General features: G+C 41.3%; 1 protein-coding gene across 1 annotated transcript in view; it reads left to right on the forward strand.

The window, feature by feature from the left end:
- LOC311195852 (integrator complex subunit 6-like) overlaps nucleotides 1-20,796 on the forward strand; it is a gene marked incomplete at its 5' end in the record, with an annotated part of 40,506 nt that extends 19,710 nt beyond the window's left edge. The window contains 15 exons of the mRNA XM_084269295.1: nucleotides 48-231; nucleotides 1,033-1,161; nucleotides 3,063-3,226; nucleotides 3,801-3,953; nucleotides 5,559-5,691; nucleotides 11,542-11,636; nucleotides 12,373-12,483; nucleotides 14,136-14,351; nucleotides 14,860-14,983; nucleotides 15,542-15,684; nucleotides 16,047-16,278; nucleotides 17,068-17,460; nucleotides 19,291-19,384; nucleotides 19,797-20,173; nucleotides 20,539-20,796. Of these exons, the coding sequence (XP_084125421.1) occupies nucleotides 48-231; nucleotides 1,033-1,161; nucleotides 3,063-3,226; nucleotides 3,801-3,953; nucleotides 5,559-5,691; nucleotides 11,542-11,636; nucleotides 12,373-12,483; nucleotides 14,136-14,351; nucleotides 14,860-14,983; nucleotides 15,542-15,684; nucleotides 16,047-16,278; nucleotides 17,068-17,460; nucleotides 19,291-19,384; nucleotides 19,797-19,896 (2,271 nt within the window). The 3' untranslated portion in view covers nucleotides 19,897-20,173; nucleotides 20,539-20,796. The remainder of the gene's footprint in view (nucleotides 1-47; nucleotides 232-1,032; nucleotides 1,162-3,062; nucleotides 3,227-3,800; nucleotides 3,954-5,558; nucleotides 5,692-11,541; nucleotides 11,637-12,372; nucleotides 12,484-14,135; nucleotides 14,352-14,859; nucleotides 14,984-15,541; nucleotides 15,685-16,046; nucleotides 16,279-17,067; nucleotides 17,461-19,290; nucleotides 19,385-19,796; nucleotides 20,174-20,538) is intronic.
- Between the last annotated feature and the right edge of the window lie 2,620 nt (nucleotides 20,797-23,416).

Genomic DNA, 23,416 nt, shown 5'->3' on the forward strand with positions numbered 1-23,416 from the left:
TTGATTTGTCAAGTACTTGAAAATATTGTTAAATCTTTCTTTATCAGCTTCATCTTCCTTTGAATTCTCCTTTGCCTGGAAGTGAACTAACCAAAGAACCATTTCGTTGGGATCAAAGGCTGTTTGCTCTAGTGCTGCGTTTGCCAGGAGCTGCATCTGCTGAACCAGAGCAGCTTGGGAGTGTGCCTACTGATGAATCTGCTATCACACAGATGTGTGAAGTTACAGGAGGTAACTGGATGTTACTCTGCTTTCCTTCACATTTGGTATTTGCCTTGAAGTATTTCTCTTCCTTTGATTTAACTTCCTCTTGATGTTGTCTCCATCTGAATTGGTGTCCATGTGAACCTGTGTGGTGCTTTTTGAGCTTAGTTTTCAATAGGACAGGAGTACTTTAAAAATATATTCCTATTTCAGATCTTCTACATGGGAGAGAATTTTCTTAATGCACCAGTAGGAGGAATTGGGAAATTTCATAGATTGCCCTTCCAGTGGGTTTGCTCAGTCGTGAGATTTGTAATTTAAATGTTGAATTGAGTGGGACAGGTATTATTGAGATGTTAATTCTGCTGCAGGGCTGATCAGGTAAATTTAATCTTAAAGTTAATTCTGGAGCCTGTTCCTTGAGATGTTCATCAGAAACTTTTGAACTGGTGCTTGAAAAAAAATGTTGTGTGGGAGGGGGACGTTTGGGAGTGTACAGGAGCTGGTAGGGCTTGAGTAGACAAAAGCAGATAGATTACATAGACTTGTGAAATCAGATGCTCTTAAGGGCGTTGGACCAGCCTGGTGTAGCCTCAGTGGCCACTTGTACTAATGAGTAGAAGCTCAGCAGGTTGTTTCAGTTTTGGTTTTTTCCCTTGATTCTATTGCATTTGAAAAGTTTTGCCTTTCACATAAACTTGCACAAAGTTTGTTGCTGCTATTTTGGGAAAGCCTTGGCAGTGTGACTTATGCAATGAAAGATCTTCCTTCTTTAAGATTACTCAAAACTTGTTTCTGTATCTTCCCTGTGTGATTTCTCTTGCACAGGTCGTTCCTACTGCGTTCGGACACAAAGAATGTTGAATCAATGTTTAGAATCTCTAGTTCAAAAAGTCCAAAGTGGAGTTGTTATTAACTTTGAAAAGTCAGGACCAGATCCAGCTCCTATTGGAGAAGGTATGGTAACTGTTTTTCTCCCTGATGTTCTAGAATAAGTATTTTGTGTGTGTGCAGATGTCCTTAAGTGTGTTCAGTGTCCTTCCTACCAGCTTTTCACTGTGGTGTACAGGATACATCGAATGCCTAATAGACTATAAGAAAGCAATGAGGCTATAAAGCTTGTATGCTGCAGTGATGGAGCTCTGCTCTCTCTTTAAATACCCCAAATTGTAATGGATGTGCTATTCATAGTAGTTCTGTGTTTGTTTCTGTTTAATCTTGTTAAATTTTTACAAGTGCTAGTTTGATCCTTGGTAAGTTAAATGGTGCCATGAGTTTGCACATAGTTGTATGGACAATCTACCTGCTTACTAGCTCTCCTGTCACACTCCTGTCACCTCTTTTGGGAGCTGAGGGAAATTAATATTTGCAGAAAGTAGAAAAGTTTGAATTCTAGTGTTGTCAAAACTTGGTTTAAAAATAAATGCAGGATAGGGTATTTAAACACTTAAACATCTCTAATCTTAGTGCTTAATCTTCTCTATGTTTTCATTCTGCTGATTGATCACAACACAGTAAATTTCAGTGAATGTTCTTAGCTGCAAGTGAAAAATTGCATGTAAAGACCAAGGAATCATTTTGCTGGCTGCAAGTAAAGTGTGTAACAGGGAAGAGGAGAATGCATTCAGTGTGGACTGGTTTTTCAGACTTGCTGAAACAAAAGACAGAGAGCTGACTAGTTCATGTTTAGGAAACAAGGATGTTCCTGGAATGTTGGAAATGTAACAGCTTTTAGGATCCCCTGAGCACCCTAGCATAGCCAGCTTTATTGCTTTCATTTTTGAATCACCTTTTTCTTGCTATATGTTTTTTTTCCTCCTTTTGCTTATTTAACTGCTGTTTTACTAGGAGGCAGGACAGCACCTCAGCAAATTCCTGTCAGTCTGTTGGCCCAAATGTCCCCCTCTGTGACAAAGAGGCTGTTGAAAGGGATTTTTAAAATCACTTAAATGATGATCCTTTGTGGATATGAATGTATATAAATACCAAGACTTTCCCTCTTTACATGAATGAAGAAAAACCTAAACTAGAGAGAAACTTGATGGGATTTAACAGTGTTAGAAAAATCCCTGTGTACCTACTGCAGAGAACCCAAACTGGTGATGTGTCTGAAGTGGGGAATAGTCGTAGTGTGAAATATCTGAAGGCCCTTTACGGGGTGCTCTCTGCTGTGCTGTTTGCTTTGAAGAGCAGTTTTCAAGAACTGATGCTGAGATTCTGTACTGCTCCAGACCTGTTTGTCCTCAGTGTGAAGGGGAGGCGGTGCTGGCACACAGCAGCAGGCTAGTGGAAAGCACTGGGCTTCCCAGCGGGGAGGGGGATTTGTGTGAACTCTGAATTCTTACTAATTAAAAAATGTGGCAAAGGCTGCTCCTGCAAGATGCACCTGACTTCCCTTGTTTTCCACTTCCAGTTTCCAGTAGTGGCAGCACCAGAGCTGTGCATCCCTCGTAGAAAGACTGTAAATTCAACTTCTCAGTCTTTACAGGTGCAGCAGAACTAAAAATGATAGGTAGGCTTTTGCTGTTGCCCATCAGATGCATGTCACAGCACTAAGCTTAAGTAAATAGCCTTTCTGATAATATGTGAGTATCCCTTGCTGCACGTATTACCTGACCCCTGTGCCACAGGAGCGGAAGGGTAGATGTGGGCGAGTGTTACCGTTGTTTCTCAGAGGATGCTGGTCTATATTGGTGTGTAGTTTTATACAGATGTGCAATCAGGGGGTGATGTCTTTGAAACAGTTGTAATGAAACACCTCATTGGTTGCTAATACAGAAATCTTGCTGGGAGACAAATGCGTGCATGGAGCTTTTTCTTTTCTTTTTTGTTGTTATTTTGCTTTGTTTAAATTTTAGATGGACTTGTTGATTCATCCAGGCCCATCAATTCATTTGCTTCTCAACCGTGGCATAGTTGTCATAAACTCATTTATGTACGGCCTAACCCTAAAACTGGTGTTCCTGTTGGGCATTGGCCAATCCCAGAATCTTTTTGGCCTGATCAGAATTCACCAACACTGGTAAGTAAAATAAGAACTGAAAAAAGGATTCTAGACCTAATGAAACAGACTGAAAACGAATAATAGAAAGTTGTGCTTTGGATTGTTTTTTTACTTTGTTTATTTGTGTGATCTGAATTGCTTCAAATGACTCATTTGTAGCACAGAATGATATAATCTAATGTATATACTATATACTGTGGTGATCTTTGCATTTGGAAGGCTTACTTCCATGTATATGGTTAGTTAATTTGGTAAATGTTTTTTTAAATATTATAAGATTTAACTATAAATTACTTCACGTGCCACGAATCACAGTGAATCTATTAAACTTCTATCATGTTTTAACCACGTTTTTCTCTCCGTGGAAAGAAAGTCTGTACCTCTGTGTGTGTGGCTTTTTTTTAAAGTTAGACTGTTGCTTGTTAATTACATTCTACTGTGGGAGCTTGTATCTTTCTCTTTTAAAGGAAATTGTAGGAGCTGAATTTAGGCCTACAAGATGATAAAATACATGTGTGAATGTTTTGAAGAGAACTGATTTGTGTACCATAGGTACTGCACAATTGATATGCTTTTTCCCCCTTCCTTTCAGCCTCCACGCACAGCTCACCCAGTTGTGAGGTTCTCCTGTGTTGATTGTGAGCCAATGGTAATAGACAAGCTTCCTTTTGACAAGTACGAGCTCGAGCCTTCACCCTTAACACAGTACATCCTGGAACGAAAGTCTCCACATACCTGCTGGCAGGTATTTGCCCTTTATTTGATTCTAGAAATATAATGGGCATCCTGAGGTACTGGAGTCTTTGTAAGCCTGGAGAATTGGGGTCTGGTTGCAGGCTTTACAGTTGATGATAAATGTGTCAAGGTTTCAGTTACCTCCTTTGTAGTAGAATTACCAGGAGTCAGAATGAGTATTCCCTCTGCAGGCTTTGCAGTCTCATTTAATTCTGTTTCTAGGCACATCTCATCTTGTTAAGAAATGTGTCCTGCAGGTTTCATTCTTGGCTAAATGGAAATTCTCTGTAGGCTTCCATTTGCTTACAGGGAAAACCTGGCACTAGTTTTCATCATGTTACCTAATCAACAGCTGCAAATAATTTCCACTAGATGGTTGAAACTGCTAATGGGAATTGAATGGAAGCTGTTGATCTTGTTGACTAGATTGGCCTTGAAGAGTCAAAGTTCTTTTGCTGAAATGCTTCATCACATGTTCCTTTTGTGATATTTTGTTTTTTTGATAAGTGACTTGTTTCTGAATCCCCTGTAAAATAATTCTTGTAATTGCCTTCTCAATGGTGTTCTTGTAAAGAATAGTTTAATATGTGCACCAGGAGTATGCTTAGTGTGATGCTTCAGCTGGAAAGATGGGTTTGACAGCGTCTCTCCATCTTTCTGTGTCCTGGATAAGTATTGCAACCTAACTGAAAATATAACATGCATTTTCAGAAGAAAAAAATGAAGTTGTTTTTAATAAACTAATTCAGAAATGTCCTTGAAGCTTTCATAGGTATGTTGTTATTAACACTACTCAGCTGTTTTCCAAAAACTGCTTTTCTTCTTTCCTTCTCTCCTACTCCTTTTGTAGGAGACCCTTGCAAGCAAAAGAACTAGGCTCATTGCCATAGAAACTATGTAACAAACCCTGTTCCTTATGCTCTGAAAAATAGAGGCAAACCACTTCCTTTTTATTGCAACACTTACTTTTTTTTTCTAGGGAAGCTATTTTTAGTTAGATGTAGCTTATTTTGGCTGATTATGTGCCATCTTTGTCCTGTTGCAGTAGTTGTTTGCATGTATTGCTTTCCAAGGCTAATGCCCCCATATATTTTCACCTAAAAGTTGATGTTATGAATGTTGGTACTTGGCATACTGAAAAGATGTTTCTCAAGCTATTTTTTGCTTCATTTCTATGCTTAAGTTTAGATTTCTGTCCATGTTGTAAATTTTAGTCATGCAATTTTATGTCAGAAGACTAATTTCAAACACATTGTGTTTTAACATATCTTCAAAAGATGTTCCCTAACCTATATTAAATAATAATAAATTCAAAAGATGTGCCCTAACCTATATTAAATAATTCCAAAAACTTTTCAGAGCATCACTTAAAAGTAGTTGAACTAGAGATTATATGGTGGAGAGCATTTCACACTGATGGGGGGAGGGGGTATGCTACATGTTGTGACTGGGAGTGTAACTGCATGCTCATCCTGATGTGGGCAACCTCAGACTTGGCATAATGATAACTAGCTGTCAATGCAATTGGATTCAGATAGATTTTAATTTTTAAATGCCCCATGCTGAATATTCCTCATAATCTTCTAATACAACTATATCTCTTGTTCTTCATCAGGTATTTGTGAGTAGCAGTGGAAAATACAGCGAACTTGGTCATCCGTTCGGGTATTTAAAAGCAAGCACTACTTTAACCTGTGTAAACCTCTTTGTGATGCCTTACAACTATCCTGTTTTACTTCCATTGCTAGGTAGGTAATTAATTGACATTGGACTGCCAATGCAGCTACTTCAGAGTAAAAGAGAAAACAATAACGGTTGGTGTTCTGCCTTAGTTTGAGACATTATAAAATAATGGAGATCAGAGAGTAGAGAATGTTGCAAACTCTTTAACATAATTTGGGAGGAGAGGATTTTCATACCCCCTCTCCCTTTTTTTCTCTCCAGCAGAGGAGGAGAGCTACCTGCTTCCAGTGCATGTTTGATGCTGTTCACCTCCTAGACACGTAGCCTCTTCCTTAACCTGGAGTAAGCTTCAACCTCCATTCTTTTCCCTCATTTAGGGTGTGGTGTATCCAGGTTTTGCAGTTGCTCTTGTAGCAGCTCACTTTTTACTGGAAGATCAGATGCAGTGTTTGTCATGGGTGTTGGGAAGAGGGAATTCCCTGACGCAGTTTAGAGCAGTGGAAAGGTCTACATTTCTTCCCTGCCCAAAGGACCAGTGTGGTGTTTTTCACCCCCACAATGAAATGACTTTCTACAGGAAAGATGGTACGAAAAGGTGCTGTGTGAATAACTCCTGTAATAATTGTGGCTGTTGGGGTTCTGGCATAAAGGTAACGGCAGAGAGAAGTTTCCTGGGTGCTACTAACTCTTCTAGTTGCAGATGCTGTAAGGTTTTTTTTTGTCCTGGCTTCTGTGGTTGTGTTTAATGATACAGAATAACAGTGGAGATCAAGAGAACTAACACTGACTCTTCCTGTGTTAGGCAGCATTTTCCCATTTATTCGTAGGGAAGAACCACAGTTGAAGAATGCTTTTTCATAATCCTGGAGATAAACATATATATATATGTATATATGAGCTGATAACTTGAATCAAATCTGTCTTGTGTAGCCTAATAATTGTCCCAACATATGCTTGTAGGATACTTGTAGGCTAAATTACAATTTCAGCAAGTTTGGGGCGACTGAATTAGTGCAGTGGATCCACCAGTGAGAAAGCCAGTGCTGCTACTAAATGAATCTCACTAGTCCTTTTGATGCTGACACTTGCAGTTAGCCATTTGATGCTGACACTTGCAGTTAGCCATTTCCTCCCTGGCAGCTCTTGTCTTCCCCCTGCTTTGGTTTGTTTTGGGTTTTTTTGCAGGGGTGTAAAGCTCTTCCTGCTCTTTGGAGAAAGGCATTTTTCAGTATGTGTTGTGCTGTTCTGCAGTTTAATCACGTGGTATCCCACAGCTTAAATTTCTGAGGGCTGTTGAAAGGAAAATGCAGACCTTCCACGTTGCTGGTGTTGTGAAGTGGATGTTTTCTCTAGAATGCAGACACTGTGTATTCAGTACTGTTAACACAAACCCATAGACAAAAGTGTTATGTTCAGATCTCATTCCAGGACCTTGTTTATCCTTGGTGTCTAAGCCATGGTGGAATTAAGTTCTGCAGAATATACATAAAACATGAAAGCAGGTCTGGTCCCTTTTCTGCTTAGCAGTACAGAAAGTGACTTAGATGATAAACAGTATACCTGTTAAATTATATATAGATGTTCAAAACCAATCCTGACGCTGGCTGCCTGTAGGTAGGTAGGGGTTGTGTCTGTTTCTAAACCCTCCCCCTGTGTCTGTCTTAATGCATAGCAATAGTGGATATAGTGAAGGCTCAGTGGAGGACTGATTTGCATATGTAAAACCAATCCTTGATTCCTCTCCCACAGATTAAACTTCCAGGCCCAGGATAGGTCTGTTCTATTCAGCCACTGCCACCTGTGTTGGTGCAGCTGCAAGGTTCTAGTGTCTGCTGCTTACAGATAGAATATTGGGTTGGAGGACTGGGAACTTGGCCTTGGGATAGTACCATAGATAATCTCTCTCCCTCCCTTCTAGTGACTGTCAGACACAGCCAAAACCACTTCACAGCTGTATTGTTTGTAATGTAACACCAAGTGGCTTGTGTGTGTTCAGCTTTATAAACACCAGGATGCTTTAAAATCACTTTTCTTGCATTTTTGTATTCTTCCTGCATTCTTGGGCAGGGGAAGTTTTTACTCTGTTCTTGGAAAATGATGTAAAAGACAGGTAAGATAGGGGGGTGTGTCTGAGGAAGCTTGCAGGTGATACTTGAGCAAATGGAAACAAGTTGTAGTGGTCTGTGACTGAAGGAGGTAAATTGTACCACAGCCTGTGGACTTGCTGATTGACATCTCTGTCTGTGCAAGAGTGGGTTTGGGAATGCTGCATGCTCCCTTAGCTGGGAACTTAATGGGTCTGCTTTTAGAATCTGGAGCTTTGTAAGGAAAAGAACCAACAAATGAGACTTCATAAAACAGTAAAGCTGTGCAGCCCATGTGTTAACCTGATCTATGTGCAATGGTAAATGGGTTGTCTGACAAAATTCTGGTTGTGACTAGCTTGGGGTGGTGGTTTGCTCTGCAAACTGAGGAGGTGGGGGCAGTTCTTGTTCAGTGTGAGGCAGACTTCTGTAGACAGATGCTGAATGTTTGCCCTGCAGATTATAGGAATTACTTCTTGAAGGATTGTTGCTCTTAGCTTATACTAGAAAACATACTGTACTTGAGATGTTTTTCTGTTTGAAAACAACGGTACAGCCAGATGAATAAAGCAGAAGTCAAATGAGGGGTTGGAGAGGGAATTTACCAAAGATGAGGTACACTTCTGAATGCTCCAGCCGTGCCCCAGGTGTTCCCTTGGCTGCTTTCCTGGGAGGGCAGGCACTGCTGGGCAGTGGAAGTGATGATTCCTTGGGAGCACTGGCAGAAGCAGTGCTGAAACAGCAGAGGTGGCGATGCCATGAGAAGGTGGTGGATGCCCTTTGTGGGTCTAAATGTGCGGAAGGACGAGCGTTTAGAAAACGTCTGCCTGTGAAGGAGTGCGACATGGACATCTTCCTGCAGTGCTTCTACAGGCACCTGGAGACATCCTGCAAGCAGGGAGTTTGTGTTTTGGAAACCTGGGGCTGTCTTCCTCACAGATGTGAACATAGCAAGCTGTGGCACTGGGCAGGGAGAGGCAAAACGTTTGGTACCGATGGAAGAAGAGTGCCACGATGCCTTTGTCATGGTGACTGCTATTGTATGTCATAGTGCCTTATTTTTGGTTAGGTTGTTTGCAGAGAGGGGTGCTGCTTTCTGTCAATGTAACATCGTGAGCCTCTACTGCTTAAAACGAAGTGTATCATTAATGCAGAGGTGTTAGAAAGCTCAGAGTTACAGGCATCAACGTGGAGTGGTGGTGGACATTAATGAGTGGTGGGTTTTGGTGTGTGTTTGTTGGTAGGGTTTTGATTGGGTTATTTTTTAATAAAGTGTAAGTTTTTCCTTTGGATTATATGGTGCAGGCTGTCACTCACAGCTAGACTGTTGCATGAACTGCTCTGGTAATTAGGCTTTATCTGAACTACTAAAAGAACCTGCTGACCACTCTCTCATGCCTCCTTTAACTGCTCACTGAGCTTGAAAGCGCATCAAGTCCCCTAACATGGTACTGGGTATTGAAGATGTGTATTGATACTCTCTTTGTCACAGTTTGGTTGTTCTGTACATGAATCTGAAGTGGAAAAAGTCTTGGAAATAATTTTAAATAACTGTCTGTAGTTTTACCTCTTCTCTTGAATTGTTGCAGCTTGTGGCCCTTTCCTAGTGTTTTTTAATACCATGTTCCAAATTACCCAGTGCTTTTAGCTCCCTCTGAGTTTAGAAGTGATAATAATTCCTTAAGTGGACTACACAGCCTAGTATCTGAAAATGAGTAGGTTGGATTAAAACTGATTTATGAAGGGATTTTTTTCAATACTCTTGGGTTTTATCTACAAAAGTTTGGGGTGTAATCTGTGAAAGATGTAGTTAACCAGGTTACTGTGATTGCTTGTTTATATAAATGAATACGTGCAGCCCAGGGCACAGTGGAACAAGTACCTTTGCAATCTGCTGACAGTGTATGTCTCAAACTCTTGTGATAGAGGCAGGTAAGATGGTGATGTTCTCTTTGAAACTTGTGGCTGTGTTTACCACTGAGACTGTCTTCCTTTAGAGGGCAGGAGTTCCTGCAGTGAGTTTGTGCTGTGGGGAGACTTGTTCTTAGACAAATCTCAAATCTAAGAGCTTCAGCAAAGAACTTCCTACTTGGAGAGCAAAGATCAGGGAGGTGCTGTTGTGTGTGACTTCTGGGGCTACAGCTATGCTGTGGATTAAGTCAGAGCTAGCTGGGCATTACGACTGTGTGTGCCATTTCAGAGTGGTTCTGCAGCCCAGCTGTAGGGGTTATTCACACTGGTACAGCCTTCGGAGTGCAGGAAGTGATACAGCAATAAAGGGCTGATAAGGGGTTTAAAGTTCAAGCTGTACTCATAACCAGCTCACAGATTTTAAAATATTAGGATGTGGTATAATACTGAACATGCTACATTTTAATTTTTCTTTTTCTTTTTGAATTTGAGGGGAACATAGTTTAAGTTCCATTTTGCTGCAAAAAAGCTAATAGGCTTAGAAGATAAAAATAGATGTTATTTTATATTTGCCATATGTCATGATACCACAGGTTTTCTTGGGTAATAGTGCCAACTAAGCATGTGGTGTATTGAGATTTTAAATGGAGTTCTAAATTATACTCTCAAACTCCACCCCACTTCCTTCAGGCCAGGAAAGAGATCAATTGGCATCTGTAGTATGTTTTTGTGTGATACAGAATTAATTTAGATTGGAAATACCTGTGATTAAGTGTGGTTTGACTGAGAACTTGGAGAACCATATTGTAACATCTGTTTGATTTGAGCAGAACACTATGCAAGTCAAATTTTCTTCTCCAAATATATCTTCATGAAAGCTCAATCTGGAGAAAACAATTTCCTTGCTGCATCTGTCTCTTGCACACTCTCTTCTGTGCATCTCTGTTTGCTGCAGCTCTCCCCAGTTAATTTTTGGACATCCCTTTCTCCACTCCTGAATATCCTTCTATGAGTCTCACTTTGCTAGCAGGTTACAGCCCTGCTAAGGAGAAGCTTGACCTCAATTGATGATCCATGATTTGGAATGGTAAATTGCAGGATGCTGTGTGTGTGTTGCCCATGCTCAGCAGTCGCTGTTCCAGCTTGCAGTGCGCATGGCCAGTAGGTACCTGCTTCAGCTGAGTGACTGGGAACAGCCACATGCACACCTCTAGTGTAAGGTACTGCTGAAGCAGTATCCAAAGGAGATAATCTGGTTGCCCCTCTCTTAAAGGGCAGGAGGTTTTCTAGCTAATTACTCCCTCTTGTCTACAACTATGGAAGTTTTCTGCTCTGGCACAAGGCAGGCAGTGTGGCTGGTGGTACCCCCCTTCTCTGCTGGGGGTACGTGCTGTGGTTGTCAGCAGAGTCCAGCAAAGCCAAACAGAAAGACTTCTATTTTTTTTTCTTCTACTTTGATGCCCAAAAATGGTTTTGTTTTAGACCAGAATTCATCCCACAGGTTGAACAAAGGAAAGCTGGTCTGAAATGGAAATTGAATCAAATGGTGGTTGTTTGGTTTAATCAGATACAGGGAGTCCTTGATGATCCCAGAGACAGGCAGGGGAGGTGGAACTTAACAGGTGGATCTGTTGAACCTTCCGTGCTGCTAGTAGTTGTGTGCAGTTTGTAAGTCTGGTGTACCTTGTAAGTTTGTCTGTAATGAGGATTTGTTCTGGATTGTCTACTGCAGCTAGGACTGGGGATTCACAATCCTTCAAACCTGAGGCTAAGAACAGCTTTTGTGGGGAAGCCCCATTGGGAGACGGGTGGAGGGCGAAGAAAAGCGGGTGGGGAACTTGGCACGTCTAATTTTGGGTAAATGCTGATGGTCTGGGACTATACAAGTGAAATCTCTTTCTCTTGTTTTCCTTGTTGCAGATGACTTGTTTAAGGTTCACAAACTTAAGCCAAATCTGAAGTGGCGACAGGCTTTTGACAACTACTTAAAAACAATGCCTCCTTACTACTTACTGGTATGTTCCTTTTCTTGTTTCATCCTCCTGGGTATAATGGCTGGTGTGACCAGAGTCCAGTGCACCATACCTCAAATTTTGTGTACATAACTATAATGATATTTTAGGTAGTAAATAATTTTGCTTTGCAGAGGTATGTGAGCCAGGTCAAATAGTTTTAAGAAATAAATTAATTTCCAGTAATATTGAGTACTGGTAACTATGTTAAGATATTAAATATGTTTTCTGTTTGTTAAATAAGCTTTGATTTAAAGTACTTTAGATTGTTCAGAGGGATTAAATTGGGCATTATTTTGGTAACTTAGAAGGTAAATGCCGATCTGTTTGTTTATTAACGTGGGTGAAGTGCTAGAACTTGGGAAGCTGATACTAAGAGAATTGCCTGGGCCAAATGAAGGGTGGGGGGAGGCACTGTGTCACCTCTTACATGTAGCTTGGACAATGCACCTCAATATGGACTTGCATCATCCCGGCTATTCTGGTACTGAGCCTTTGAGTGGAAATTGCCAGTGGCACCACACCGTGTGGTGTCTTGGTAATGGCATAACGTCCATTGCGAGCTAGTTAGACTGCCAAACTCACGTCACGTGTTAATGGAATAGACTTGGATTTTAGTGGCCAAAAGTGGAAAAGCTAGAGCACCAATCCTTGTGCCTTAGCTTCCTGTAATTGATCTTATAAATTTTTTTTTTAAAGACTTATTCTCTTACTATTGTGTATTTTGTTTTCCTTATAGCCATTAAAGAAAGCCCTAAGGATGATGGGAGCTCCAAATCTGATATCAGATAATTTAGATTGTGGACTTAGTTACAGTGTTATCTCTTACCTTAAAAAACTCAGCCAACAGGTAGTATTGATAAAACCTTTGCAATTAGAAGTGCGTTGATTATTTAGTTTGTGGTAATCTCATTATAAAGCAGTTGATCCCTGTGGGAGTTGATTTGGGTGTACAGCTTATATTATAATGGGAGACTGGTGAGCATTTCCATCGCAAATATGGATGAATCCAGAGTGATTCTGTAGCCAGTGATTGTGCCTTCTGTAAGTGGTGGAGGGGAGTGTGAAGGAGCCCTCTCAGCTACCGTTTTCAGTATCTGCTAGATCTTCAGACTCCAGAGATTATCACTAATTGGATTTGTGATTGCTCTTGCCATTGTTCTTCACAGCTGAACTCAGAGGCTTGCTCTCAGTCTCATGTTTATCTCCATGTGTGCCTTGGCAATGTGTGTGTTCCAAAAAAGTGTATGTTCTTGTCCGTGGGGGTTACAGTCATGGCTCAAGCTTTATATCTGAGCTTCCCGTTTCCTTCAGGTCAAATCCATCCTATATGTTAATTGTAACCTGGTGGGAAACAGTCTTATGTATTTTTTCTCTTTGTCAAGAGTGCCATTTCAGGTCTGACTGTCTGAAAGCCATGCCTCCTTAGCACAAATAGTTCTCACAACAGCAGTTTAATATCTAGAGGTCATTGGGGATGCAGTGTAGCCTTTAAAATGACAAAGATAAAATCCTCCGCCTTAAAGAATGCACAAAGTACATCCCAAAAGCCTCTGAATGCCCCAGCATCTATCAGACACATATCAGATAGCCTGTGGTATTTTGCTAACTTAATGATATGCAAATTCATATTCTATGTATGCAGTGTGGAGCTGGAGTGGCTTGAGAGGGCTGCTGTTGTTTTTACAGATATTCTTAGCACACGAAATTGTTTAAGTGTTGGATGCATTATCACCTCCTGTATAGGGACAAGCAGTTCCAGAATTCTGCTGAAAATTCAGTTTCCCACAGATAATAAAGCAAACTGCAGAGGATGAGATCTGGGGGAAGTGGGTTGCAGTCACTGTGGGTTTTGGGGTTTTGGTTGGTTGGGGTTTTTTGGAGCTATCGCAAGTGGGGGTCTTACTTTGATTACAGCTAAAGCTTAACTCAGTAAAATTACCCGTAGCTGTAATAAGAAATCTGTGCTAATTGGACAACAATATGTTTTTAGAAACTTAGTGATGAAGCAGATGTCTTACATGACTTTTCTCCCTTGCTGCAAACACGTAGTGCAAACCTCAGTTTGTAGGTTGTCTGAAACATGAAATCTGGAATGACGTTACTGTACCTGAATGATACTGGTTCAGCTGCAGCTTTACAGTAACCTAAGGCATTCCACCTTCTGTTATGTATTGTTTTCCCCTTTAAAGATGATTCTTTGGGGACACAAAAGAAAGTCACAAGACTTGCAGCAAAATCAGGGATACTCACAGACCTCCTACTAGCATACAAATTTAGATACACTGGTTACATATGTGTTTCTATATGCTGGCACATTAGGTTTTCTTCCTGCTTGAGATCTAATCTATGTAATACAGTATATCCCTGGGGAGGTAGTTCTCCCATTTGACTAGTTGGGGACTAAATGTATAGTTTTATTCTGTTGATGTACTGTGTGTTTTATGCTGGAATCCTGCAATGCCTGCTGATTCTTTAACTCACGATGTGATTCCATTTTAGACAAAAATAGAGTCGGAACGGATAATAGGTTCAGTGGGTAAGAAAGTTCCACAAGAAATTGGAATAAAAGTGAAAAATCACTCCAGTGGCCTCTCCTTGGTACACAGTAGGGATTTTAAGCAACTGCTGCAAGGGATTACTGGGGAATCTCCACTGAGACTGTCGGAAATGAATGTTAAAGAATTTGCTGGCTTCCACATCGGACTTCTAAACAAGGTAAACAGCATAGTGACCTTGCATTACTAAGCAGTTGATCTCATCTATTTTAAATGGGAAACTTTTTATGGAGTTAGTATGAAAGAAGGAAGTACTTTCACCAGAGTATAGAAGGAGGAAGTACTTTCACCAAATTGGGAAGAACACAGTATAGGCATAAGTAGTGAGAAGAGTAAATGCAATTTTTTTATGTTTGATTTTGGGATGCTGCTTGAAAATCTCCTGGTAGTAAACAAAGATCACTGTGTTTTAAGTGACAGTGTCTGCAAAAGACAGCTAGTGTTCATCCAGGAATGAATGTGCTTAGTCTTAATGGAGCTGAAAGTGGTAACGCTGAATAAGGTCTTGTTGGAAAGGCAGTCATTGAGTCTGCTGTATCCAGTTAGGAAGCTCTAAAGTTACTTCAGAATAACTTTTTTCATAGTTAACATTAGTATGGTTCATAGAGGGATTTCTCTGTGCATGAGGACTGATGGGTTCACTGAAATTTGTTTTGTTACCAAACTAGGATTTAAAGCCCCAGGCATTCAGAAACGCGTACGATATTCCTCGTCACAGTCTTCTAGACCAGCTCACTAGAATGAGAGCCAATCTTCTGAAAACACACAGACTTATTGTGGGGCAGGATGAAGGTAAGGATTTGCTGTTCCTCACTAACGGTTTGGAGACTGCACAGCTATTTTCTAATTCATTTTTTTAAACTCCCTGAAGCAGTGTTTTCTGCCCTGGGTGTGGGAGCAGAAGTGGACGTTGCACCATTTGTTGTGTCAGTCAGTGTCCTTTTCTTGACTCTGAAAGGGAAATAAAGACATTTTTGTCTTGTCTCATGCAAGATGTCATGCTTGTTTTGAACTCTAAAAAAAAGTTTCCTGGGAGAGCTTCTTAGTAAATGTGTTTTTCATAGTGATGGTGGCTCAAAGCTTACTATGTTTTACCCTTGTTAGGTGCTGGTGATCTAAATATGCAGTTGTTTGCATAGAGATTAAACTTGCTTGTTTTTTCATCTGCCAATTAACATGCAACTCTTGCCAGCCTTATTTCTTAAATTGCAGCTGTCAGCTCTTCCTCCTTAGTGAAAAGAAATAGGCATTTTTAGTTCTTAAATGCTAATGTTTGCAACTGAAGTGTATGAAGTTTGCATTGCCTTAATTTGAAGGCAGACTAAATGAAGATCTCTTGTTCTGTTGCAGATTGCCTTCACAGCGTTCCTGTTGCTCAAATGGGGAATTACCAGGAATACCTGAAAATGATGCCGTCCCCCCTTCGGGAGATTGACCCAGATCAGCCAAAAAGACTTCATACGTTTGGCAATCCGTTCAAGCAGGATAAGAAGGTAGGAGGATCCACACTGTCTGTGTATTTTCATGTAAGGCTTGAAATAATTTGTGGGCAGAATTTCAGTCCCTCGGCTGCAGTGTGTTGCTGAGCTGTGTAGCCTTCCTGTCACATGCAGAAAGGAGCGCTGTCTCCAGGGCAGGCATGTAAAGAATCACACTGCTTTACAGAGTGACACTGGCTGGTCTCTGGTTACAAAGTACCTTGGGTATCTTTGTCAAGACCTGTAAAGTGTTTTGAAAGCCACCTGAGTTTTACCACTGAGGGACACAGGCCGTCCTTGGTGAAACGATTCCTTTTTGGGTTTTATACTGTGTTTTAGTTTTGGTTTTGTTTTCTAAATAAACACTTTCTTTTCAGGGTATGATGATAGATGAAGCAGACGAATTTGTCACTGGCCCTCAGAATAAGATCAAGCGTCCTGGAGAGCCCAATACTCCAGCCTCGCTGAAGAGAAGGCGCAGCATGTCACCACTGCTGAGGCGGCCACAGTCCCCACCCGTTGTGACAAACCATGTTGGTGGCAAAGGGCCACCATCTGCTTCTGGGTCCCCATCGTATCCGAATTTCAAAGGCATCCCAGCAAATAAAGGTATATGGAGTTGTAATACAGCAGCCAGCATCACCACAAGCAGGAATATCCATGTGGGGGAAAAAACACCCCAAAAGTTCTCTCTGCTTTCTGTGTCGAGTCAAAAAGGAGTATTGGTGTGTTTATGTGCTATAGTATTAATTAGGGCTGAGATTATTCTCCTGGCCTACATAAACAGGCTGCTGCTATAGCTAATGAAGCCTGGAATGAAAAAAGCCACCAAATTTTAATGAATTGTTAGAAAAAAATAATAAATAGTGAAATTTCTCACCAAGGTGGTTTGGAGGTAGCAACAGGTTTTAGCTCTCGCTTTTGTATTCTGGTAGGGAAGGAAAATTCAAATATAGCTATGTTTTCATTTCCTCCAAGTAGTAATTTTCTTACCCACTTGTTGCGGCAAATGGAAGAAAACTCATTTAGTTGGAATTGGGGGAGGAAAGGAGAACATTGGCTTCTTTAGAAGTCATGACATTGTGATAGGAATACAGAAAATGGTGACTTCATGTTAGTTATATGAGATGGCAACAGCCCAAAGGGAAGTATTCCCTTGGTCACATCAGAGCTCTGACTTGGTTGGTTCTGTGTGGAGCCAGCAGTTGGACTTGATGGTCCAACTCAGGATATCCAACTCAGGATATTCTGTGAATAGAAGTACTGGACAGCTGTTCAGCCCTGTCAGATCACTACCTTGTACTTCAAACAAGAAAGGATGTAGCAGTATTTCCTTTTGGGTGTTTATATTGATACTGCAGTTATGCACTAGTAAGATACATGTTATTTAACTTGCAGATCCCAACAACAGCATGGTCCAAGAAGGCAACGGAGAGAAGAAAGCAGAAAACTGTCAGTCACTGGAAAAGCAGCTGGATGGCTTACCTGCACAGATGGCTCCCTCTGTTGCAGCTGCTGGGGGAGAGGATGAAATGTTACCCAATGACCTAGACTCTCTGCCTGTTGAGTTCAACTGTTTAAGTGAAGATGGGCTGGATCATAAACCCGGTACCAACGCGCTTGTTCGGGGGCCTGTAAACTACAGCGTGTCTGGAGATGAGCAGAAACGGGCGCTGGAGTCTACTTCTGAGTCTGTGCCAAACTCCTTTAAAATAACACCTATGATGCTGGAGGGAAACAATGCTGATATCAAAATTAAAGTGATGAAGGAGGTTCGCAAACCTGGAAGAAGTAAGTTTGTTTTGGGTTTTTTTAAATTAATATATTATACGTGGTGCTACAGGGAAAACTTTGATGCCCTCAGGAGCTGTTTTCAATGTACATACAGTTAAAGATTTTAAATAATTTCTAATTGCTTGCATATGAGCAATGAAGGGACAGAAAAGGAACAAAATTCTTCTGTGCTGGGCAGGTGAGTTGAAGTTTAGACAGCAGTGCTTGGGTGGTTGGGTTCCAAGGTACCTTGTTTGCTCTTAAGGTGTTAATTGTGGTGTGAGGTACCCTTTGAAAGCACCTTTCAGAGGTTTTGGGTTTGTTGCTGATGTTCTAATGAGACTAGATAGACTTGCCTTGCACTGTGTTACTCCTTGCATATATATATATATATATAGTTATATATATAGTTAGTGTCCATCAGAACTTCCTTTGGAGGGCAGAGGCACGTGTGGCTACAAGGTGCATCCTGGAATGCGTTTGAAAGGAAATTGTAACAGTGAATTGCAAAGTGGTTTGGTTTTTGTGTTTTTAATATTTTGTGAGATAGTGGCATTAGTGATGGAACACTGCTGCAAGCTGTTAGGAACTGGAGACCAAAAATGGCTTTCTTCTTTTCTCCTATAAGGTTTTCTAACACCCCCCCAAATCTAAAATGTTGCGAGGAAAAGTAAGGTGCCTCCTCAGCTTTTGTTGCAAGTTTTGCCTGTACTTGTATACAGAATCAAACACAAAACACAAACCTGAAGCTCCCAACTAAGTGCTGTAGGATTTGCCATGGACATCATTACTCCTTCTCCCTGAAATGGCAGATGTTGCTATATCTGGGCTGTAACTGAATTATTTCTACTAATAACACTACTGAATACTTTTCTAATACGTCATCAAGTACCAGTAGTTACTGTGATGGAGTATTGATAACTCCTGGTGTTGCTCTCCCAGACACAGAATCTCACTGAGGTGTAGAATCCTTGGTGCTGTTGATGAAGCTGTTTCTATGCTGCTTCTGTATTTAATTTTTTAAGATGTTTTTAGCTTCCTACTTGGATATGTCTTTGCTTTCTATTTTGCAAGGTGGGTTCATCTAATCTTCTGCCTAAGTCATATCTAGTAAACGGTGGTGTAGAGTTACACAGCTCAGTGTGAGTCACCTGCAGACTCAGGGAGGGCATCAAAGAACGACGCTGAATAGTGGGTTGGGTACATACATATATTGACAGCTCTGACCATACATCCTATCTGTGCCTGCTGCATCGCTCTGAGCAGCCTCTTGCAGCACCATAAATACCTTCATACTGGGGTCATCTCCAGAAAATACTGGAACAATGCTGGTTTTAAATGTTTCTAGTTTAATGTACCCAGTTCATTCTTTTGCAGTGGATATATTTACTTTGTACCAGTAAAACAGTCGTCATAATTGTTCTCATGTTAGCCATTGATAATTAGTCCTTTGAAGAGAACTAATTCTAACCTCTGCTTTCAGAAATGACAGCCCCAGGTTAAAACAGGGCTTGGTGGCTTACCATGCATCTTACCTGCTAACTGATGGCACTGTTTTCACAGGGATTATTTTTCCACCTAGCCTGAATTTTCTGAGGGCAGATGTTTCTAGGTGCTGGCTTCTAAAGAGAACCTAATTCTTTGGTGCCACATTTGAATACCAGGTCACCAATATCACTTCAAATGACTGGTAGCACCTGCTTGCTGTTCATAAAACTAATGTCTGATTTCCATACACAACAGTGTGAGACTGGGTTTGGGCTTCTCTCTTGGCTGCTAAGCTTTATTGAAAATAATGCATTTGCAAGACTTGGTTTTAATACATGGTTGGATTTCCATCTTTTTTAGATTATGAAAAAATCTTTTCTCTTCTTGAGGAGATACAAGGACCTATGGAAATTCAGAAATATTTCATTGAATTTGCTATCAAGGAAGCAGCGAGGTTTGTATAGATATGAGTGGCTTGGAGTCGTAAATCAAACGTTTAATTTGGATGATGATAGTAAATCCTAAACTTTTCCAGTACTAGGATTTCTGTTCTCCTTTTGGACATATTTTGACCACTAAACCAATATAAATATGATTATATTTCTATGCAGTAAATTGTCTTTTTAAAATGTGAAATAGAGACATGGGTCGTTACTGAAGATGGACTCAGAAGTTCGGTGGGTTGGGGAAGGGCAGCTGTATCAAATTAAATTTCTATTTAATTCTAATGCCAGAAATAAAGCTAGCTCTGCCTTACTGGAAACAGAGCCTCTGGTAATAAGATTTGTCATGGCTGAATAGTCTTGAGTTGTGCAACTGTATTTTTGGAAGAAAAAATTAAGTTACTCTCCCTCTTTTTTCTTTAGGTTTAAAAAACGGGTCTTAATACAACACTTAGAGAGAATACTAGAGGAACTAGAGTTGAACAGCCTACCCAACAGAGTTAATCATGTCAACAGTAGATAATAATGTCCCGGCCAGGTGAATACGGACCAGGAGTGAGTTTGCTGTGCCGCAGAAGAGTGGAAGAGGATGTAGCTGCTGCCCTCACCATCTTGGCAGTCAAGTGATTTTACTGTCGCAGTCTGAGAAGAAGCAGTGGAGCTTTGACTTTAAGAACCTCTATCGGCAGAAGCTGGGCTATAACCTTAAGGATTTGCTATGAAAGGTGTGGCTTTTTCCTGTGGAGGGTGCTATTTGCTCAACAGGCTGAAGAAAATAACCATTGCTGCCCCTCCTGCAGGTGATGAGAGTTTACTCATTTGAACGCTGTCATTAGACATTTACGTGCTGTAGGCAGCAGGTTGCACTAAAATGGGGCACTGTCAAATGTACACACTGTCTGCATCGTGGAGAGAGCCCGTGTGGTCCCAAAAAAATAAACCCTCCCAGAAACACCTGCACTGGTAAAATTGCATGTTGCCACCACAGAGACAAGGGTCTTGTTCCCAAGAACTGCTAGCCATGCCTTTAAACTTGAGATTCAGTGTAGATTGAGAGTAAAGAAACTGCTATTGTGTTAATGAAAGCTAAAGACAGCCCTGTGACTGTTACCACCCGATGGTCACTAAACAATCTACCTCAGACTCTCTTCTGTTTTGTCTGCAGACATTATGAAAGTGCACCTGAGGCTTCCCAGGTCCCCGACTTCAGTTCTCTTTCATCCTGTGAGGAGGACGGAGATTCTTCAGGTGGCCTTGGCACACGCTGTGCTTTGGAAGCACTAAAAGGAAACGCTTTTAAAAACGTGTATTTTAATGTTCATACAAAAGAGATTATTTTGAACAGTATTGTTACCAGATCACTAATTTGATATTTTAACTGTATAAATTTTTTGGAACATATGTATATATAAAATAAACCATTTTATTAATTTTTAATAAGCGCTAATCTGAGGAGTCTGTAGCGGCAGCACTGAGTTCCTCCAGTTGTCTGTTACCAACAGGCTGCTAGTATTTTTGTAAAACCAGTGAGTAGTGCAGCTACTGCAGCTGCACCTGATCTGCATGCCCTCAGATCCAGCTTGTGGCTATGGTTGCAGACCGTGTGTGTACCCTGGAGCACCTGCCCCATCACTCAGCTGGGGCTGTGCAGGGTGCACGTTTTCGCACTGGGTGTTAAAGGCAGCGAGTTCCACTTCACCAAACCCTTGGTTACCTGAGCTGGTGGTACCCTCACCTCTTTTTCTACTCTTTTGTCCAAAGGTGATTTTAAATATTGCAAAACATACAAAGAAGACTGAAGCACCTGCATCTAACTATTTTTTCTCTTTAAAGCAGTACTAATAATGTGCCTGTAGTAAGCGGCTCTGCTGATAATTGTGGGTTTTCAGTTGTTACACCTGACATCCTCTGATCCTCTAACAGTGTTCTTCTAAAGGCGAGTTGAAGCTGTGCTCGTATTAACTAGCTGTCTACCTTGTACTGTGAATAGGATTCTGGTTGACTAACAGGTGCACAAAAGGCAGGGAAACAGATTTTAGCTGTTGATTGAGTACTTCTCTGTTCCTGCTGGTATTCTTTGCACTAGCCAGCCTGTGAGGCATCTTTTCCATCCCTCTGAAGCAGTGGCCTTGTCTCTCTGGAAGATGCGGTTTGACCATTGGAGTTACACCAGTGAAATTCAAGAAGAAAACAGAATCCAGCAACAGCCAATCTCTGTCACAGTGTTACAGGAGCGAAGCGGCGTGGGGAAAGGCATTACTAGAAATGTGTCCTAATTCTTCTCCTAGAAGTGACTTTTACTCATCTGTACAGCTGGACATTAAAACCCCCCCACAGAAATACCTTGGAACGACACAAAGGGGCATTCACACCTCCAGAATGATTCCGTGGGGGCTGTATGTCACTGGTAGACTTCCCATGCTTAATGCTGGACTGCTTGAAGGGCATTTAGTTGCAGAAGGTCAGCTATACTGTGCATACCTTGCTATAAAATGGCCTGGTTGCATACATCACGTTGCATGTAATATGCTATTTTTGAAGTAGTAGGTGGTAAGAGGAGACAGCTTTTGTCTGTCTAGTTAACAGTTAATTTTCTCTCCTGGTTCCAGAGACACTCATGCATGATGTGTCTGAGCAGGGCCTGAGTTTTTAACTAGTGACCTCATTAGTATGTAACCCTGATCCAAACCTGCTCTTTTGATGTGATGCAGTTGGCTGCTAAATTAGCTGCAGGAAGCTGGTGATTTTTATTATTGGAATCCTCAGACAGTGTGCAGAAATGACACAATAATCCCTTCAGCTCCAAACAGTGAGACTTTTCCCCTTGGCTGGCCATTATTTTATCTGAATAAATTTAATTTGGATCAGAATATTAGAGGGGAAGAACCCTTATGATGAACTGGACATGAGTCTTTGTGAGAATGAAGATAGAAGTACTGTCCTCACAGGTTGTGTCAGCACAACGATGGAGAAGAAGGAATGACAGTCATGCATTTGAAGTCCTGCATCCCAAACAGAGTCCAAAATTGATATAGCTTGCTTAGGAAACAGTAAATGCTCCATATGGAGGAAGATCTTGATTGGAGGTAACTCGTTGTGAGACAGTCAGCCATGATGCTGGATGTGGGTGGAATGCACAACAAATCCACAGGCTTTGGATGGCAACCAGGATACACCTTCACTGTGCAACCAGGACAGTTCAACTGGAACACTGGAAGTGAGGAAAACAGCAGGGCCTGCAGTGTTTGCTGGGAGGAGCCTGGTTTAACACTGGGTCAACAAATGGAGCTCTTACCGACCTGGCTGGGGTACTGGAGTTCAGATACTGCGTGTGTGCTGGTTCTTCCATTTCCTGACCCTCTCCTAACCAGGCATCCTCAGGACTTGCTATCTTTATTTTTCTCTTACAAGCACTGAGAGGTTTTTCCTAAAACAAGCCTGTAGCCAGGCAGCTCCCAGTCCAGTCACTGGTGCTGGGTGTTTGTTAGGTGCTGTCGTTCCCGTGTGTGTGCTCAGTCCTCTTAGGATGGGCATGAGTATTCTTGCCTGGGCTTAACCAACATCACAGGCGCTTGTCATCTTCCAGAATAAAAGCTGCAGAGGCTGTTACTGTGCTGTGCTTGACTTTGCAGTGGTCAAGCAATTGTATTGACTACCAAAACCCCCCAACCCACATGCTATTATTTCTTTTTCCCCTCTTCTGCTGGCAGTTTACTCCAGGTTCTGCCTCTTAAGCTGGCTGGCTGAAATGGCAGCAACATAGGGTATTAAGTTTTTTTCCTTCTGTTTTTTAATAGCTACGAAGAAACTTCAAATGGAAACATGAGTGGAAGCGTGTTGGCTCACAGAAATCATTTAAAAACCCTATTATAAAGCTGAACTATGATGTTCCATACCCTCAACATGACAATATAGCACCTTCAGCAAACGGACACTGGAGCATGTGTCTTGGAGAATATACAACCCAGTTAAGCTGGAAACAAGGCCAGAGACACTTCAGATCTGGCAGAAACGAGGTTTGGCAGAGATGTGAAGGAAGGATG

Source organism: Gallinula chloropus (assembly GCF_964237585.1).
Source record: "Gallinula chloropus genome assembly, chromosome: 11".
Classification (NCBI taxonomy): Eukaryota; Metazoa; Chordata; class Aves; order Gruiformes; family Rallidae; genus Gallinula; species Gallinula chloropus.